The 4,090-nt window shown below is 33.9% G+C and overlaps 1 protein-coding gene across 1 annotated transcript in view; it reads right to left on the bottom strand.

Moving 5' to 3' along the window:
• SEL1L2 (sel-1 suppressor of lin-12-like 2 (C. elegans)) overlaps positions 1 to 4,090 on the bottom strand; it is a 101,649-nt gene that overhangs the window by 64,614 nt on the left and 32,945 nt on the right. Inside the window, exon 3 of the mRNA XM_012640442.1 lies at positions 3,060 to 3,228. Coding sequence (XP_012495896.1) covers positions 3,060 to 3,228 — 169 coding nt within the window. The remainder of the gene's footprint in view (positions 1 to 3,059; positions 3,229 to 4,090) is intronic.

The raw sequence follows: 4,090 nt of genomic DNA on the forward strand, positions 1-4,090 counted from the left end.
ACTCCTGGGCTCAAGCAATCCTTCTGCCTCAGCCTCCCGAGTAGCTGGGACTACAGGCATACGCCACCATGCCCAGCTAATTTTTTCTGTATATTTTTGGTTGGCCGATTAATTTATTTTCTATTTTTAGTAGAGACGGGGTTTTGCTCTTGCTCAGGCTGGTCTCGAACTCCTGAGCTCAAACAATCCGCCCACCTCGGCCTCCCAGAGTGTTAGGATTACAGGCGTGAGCCACCGCGCCCGGCCAGGCTTTGTTATTTTTATGTGGCACCTACATTGTAATATATTGTAGAAGAATGCTGAATTTGGAGTTAGAAGATCTGGGTCTAGCTCTATACAGAAAGAATGAACTCAATTTAATTCAGCAAATATTTATTCATTCTAATTATGCAACAGATACAATGCCAGGCACAGATCTTGCCTTTAAGTAACGGGGGTAAAAATGCTATTTGTTATATTTGAGAAATTCTGGGTAAAGAGACACGTTCTGAAAATGGGTAACTAGTTTTTCTGTTTTTAAAATGTAGAGGAATGTATTCATATTCTAGAAAATATAGCTATATGTTAATCTCTTTAATTTCTAGAACAGATTATTATACATGGTTTTTGAGTCTTCAGTTAAGGAGGTGTAATCCCTAAGAATTAGGAAGAGTTTTTGAGAATGTCAGGTTAAATCTCATTTGTCTTTTGTGAAAGACTGATAGGTCTGGGGAATTGCATTTATAGAACAACTATATCTCCCTCATATCCTGTGCACAAAATGTTGAAATGGGAACTTAATGAAAATAGAGTTCAATAAGGTTCTTAGTCAGCTTGATAATCATGTGTAACCCATATTCTGTTTCATTCTGCAGCTTATGAAGTTCAAACTCTCCTCTAGGGAAGGTGACTTTTTCATGGCTTCCCCTCCTTTCTTAACTCCTAATTCCACAGGTACCATTTCTGGGCTGTGTCTCTTTGACCCGTGGGGAAATTCAATATCTCTTTGAGCTATCCCAAAAGGATATTCACTCTTACAAAGCCTCTATGAGGAATGTAGACTTTACCTAAGATTTCATAGAGCAGAAAGAGAAAATGATTTATCCCAGGAATAAAAACAATTTTAATGGTCATCTTAGGCATTGTTGATTTAAAAATATCAATTGGGATTCTCCCAAATTTGAAGTTTTACTAACTTCTTAATTAAGCACAGCCAATCACCATCTTTCTAGCTCCTCATATCTGCTTTCTCTGTATTTCTTGTCCTATTCTTTTCTTCTCACCCTTTCAAAAGCCAAATCACAAAATTCCTCTCCCTGGCTCTGCAAGGCAATTTCTTTCCATCCTTGAAGACTTGGCATCAGCTGACATCAGGCTTCTGTGTGGGGTGGGCCAGGGGAGATCTGGAAGAGGGTATTTGCTAACCTGCTATCCATAAATGCCTGTTAAGGCATGACCCCAGACCCTTGGCACCCTCTGAAACAAAGGCAGTGCACACCATATGGCACATTCTGGTAATAAAATTTTCTCAACCTCATCACATATAGATTTTTATCTGGTTGATCAGTGGGTAAATATAATTCTAGAGATTTATGACATATTATTGTGGGCCCTACGCTCTAAATTTGGCCCGTTTTACTAACTTCTCTAACAAGAACATAGATAAAAGATCAGAAGGCATATGCTTGTCACAATTTTGAGCAACAGAAAACTAGGAGAGAATAACAAATGAATTGATTGAGGTAATCTACAGCTTGGAATAATAGATCTTCAAAAGAAGATATACATATGGCTAACAAACATGAAAAAATGTTCAATATCACTAATCATCAGGGAAATGCAAATTAAAACCACAATGAGATATCATCTTACTCCAATTAGAATGGCTATTACTAAATAGTCAAAAAACAATAGATGTTGGCATGGATGTGGTGAAAAGGGAATGAATGTAAATTAGTAAAACCTCTGTGGAGATCAGTATGGAGATTTCTCAAAGAACTAAGAATAGATCTACAGGAAAAGAAATCATTATATCAAAAAGATATCTGCCTTCATGTGTTTCTTGCATTATAATTCACAATTGCAAAGATATGGAATCAATGTAAGCGTCCATCAACTGATGAGTGGATTAAGAAAATGTGCCATATATATATCATGGAGTACTATTCAGCAATAAGAAAGAATGAAATAATGTCTTTTGCAGTAACTTGGATGGAACTGGAGGCCATTATCCTAAATGAAGTATCTTAAGAACAGAAAAATAAATGCCACTTGTTCTCACTTATAAGTGGGAGCTAAACTGTGGTTACGCAAAGGCATGCAGAGTGGCATAATGGACATTGGAGACTCAGGGGAGCAGGATGGAAGGGGGTGAGGGATGAAAAATTACCTATGGGGTACAATGCACACTATTTGGGGGATGGGTACACCCAAAGCCCAGACTTCACCACTATGCGATATATACATGTAGCAGAGCTCAACTTGTACTTCTTAAATCTACTAAAATTTTAAAAAGAAAAAAATTTTATAATTGAGCACCAATTAACTTCTGTACACAGACTCTGTAGAGACATTATATTTTTTAGAACGTCTTGCATCCAGAGAAATCTATCAGTTAATCAGGTGTGTTTTTATTAGAGTTTTAGATTTCTAAAGTAGAAAAAAAAGGGAACACTGTATTAATTTTGGTTTCCTTTAAAGTATGAGGGTTTCTGTTAGCAGAACAGCCAATAAATGTTTTATTCACATAATTCTGGAGATTTTTTTTTCATGAGATCCAATTATCAACCTTGTTTATTATCATCAGTACAAATTCTGAATCTAAGACAGGAGGCAGAAGCTGACAAAACTTGAAGTTTTTGTGTGTATAAATATTTATGACTGTATCCTAAGACTTCTCAGAAAGCAGCTCTAAAATTTGATTTTAGATTGCATGAAGACATTTTATTTTTTGTTATGGTTTTACATTTTTTTTATTTCAAAATATTACAGGGGTACAAATGTTTTTGGTTACATGGATTGCTTTTGTAATGCTTAAGAGTTATAAGTGTAATTTACATCCAAAAAGATATTCTACTTACAATGATTTTTACTTCTCTTCAAGAGATCTTTATTTTGAATTCCTTTTATTCTTATTTTATGATGATTCTTCTTTTCGTCTAAAAGATTTTCTTTTTTACTGATTACTTTACTCAATTTTCTTCGTTCCAATATATGTGATAAAAATTGTTGTGTTTGGTTCACTGATACCTAAAAAGAAAAATATTTTTGCTTATTTTGTTCATGTGTAACTTTTTAAATGAAACAATGGGAAAGTAAAAAATTCATCTATTCATGGCAAAAATTAAGCTTAATGCAATTACTCTAATTCTTTTTTCAAATCAAAATGACAGATGGCTTACTTCACTTTAGGAATCCACATATTTTACAAATAGAAACTTTTTAAATCTATTACATTGTCATCTGAACTGCAGAGCTCAGCATTAAAAGCTAAATGTTATAAATAAAATAGCAGGAGAATTTAACCAATTTACTCTTCCACTAGTAAGTTGTCATGGTAATATCAATTGTGAGCTAAAAAAAACAAATGAAGCTATTGATATTGCCTTACACATTGCAACAAATTTGTAAGTATAGAGAATCTTTTGACTGGCTATAAAGAAAATAGAAAACAATTTTTCCCCAAAGTACTTTTCAGAAGTTATATAATTAATCTATTTTAATTAGGGTGATGGGTTTGCACGATTTTTTTTTTTTTGGAGTAGTAGAAAATAATGCAGAGACTAGAGAAAATTAAAAAGTTTTGTGAAGGGTAAATATTCATGATTTACATGTATACTATTTCAGGGTTAATTATATTGGAAAATTAAAAATGTTTCTTTATTTGTCAATTATTACTACTAAGAAGAGTCAAGGGTTTTTTTTTTGTTTTTTTTTTCCCCCCAGTATCACAATTTGAACTCCCTCTTTCCAAAATCACTTTCTGGAATACTTAAATCCTTTCCATGAGGTAGGTAGCAAAGACATCAGAGCAGTGACCCAGTGACTGACCCAGGGGTCAGAATATGCAGAGACATGGAGTCATGTAAGAACTTTTTTTTTTTTTTTTTTT

The sequence above is a fragment of the Propithecus coquereli genome, unplaced genomic scaffold (assembly GCF_000956105.1).
Source record: "Propithecus coquereli isolate 6110/MARCELLA unplaced genomic scaffold, Pcoq_1.0 Scaffold153, whole genome shotgun sequence".
Lineage (NCBI taxonomy): Eukaryota > Metazoa > Chordata > Mammalia > Primates > Indriidae > Propithecus > Propithecus coquereli.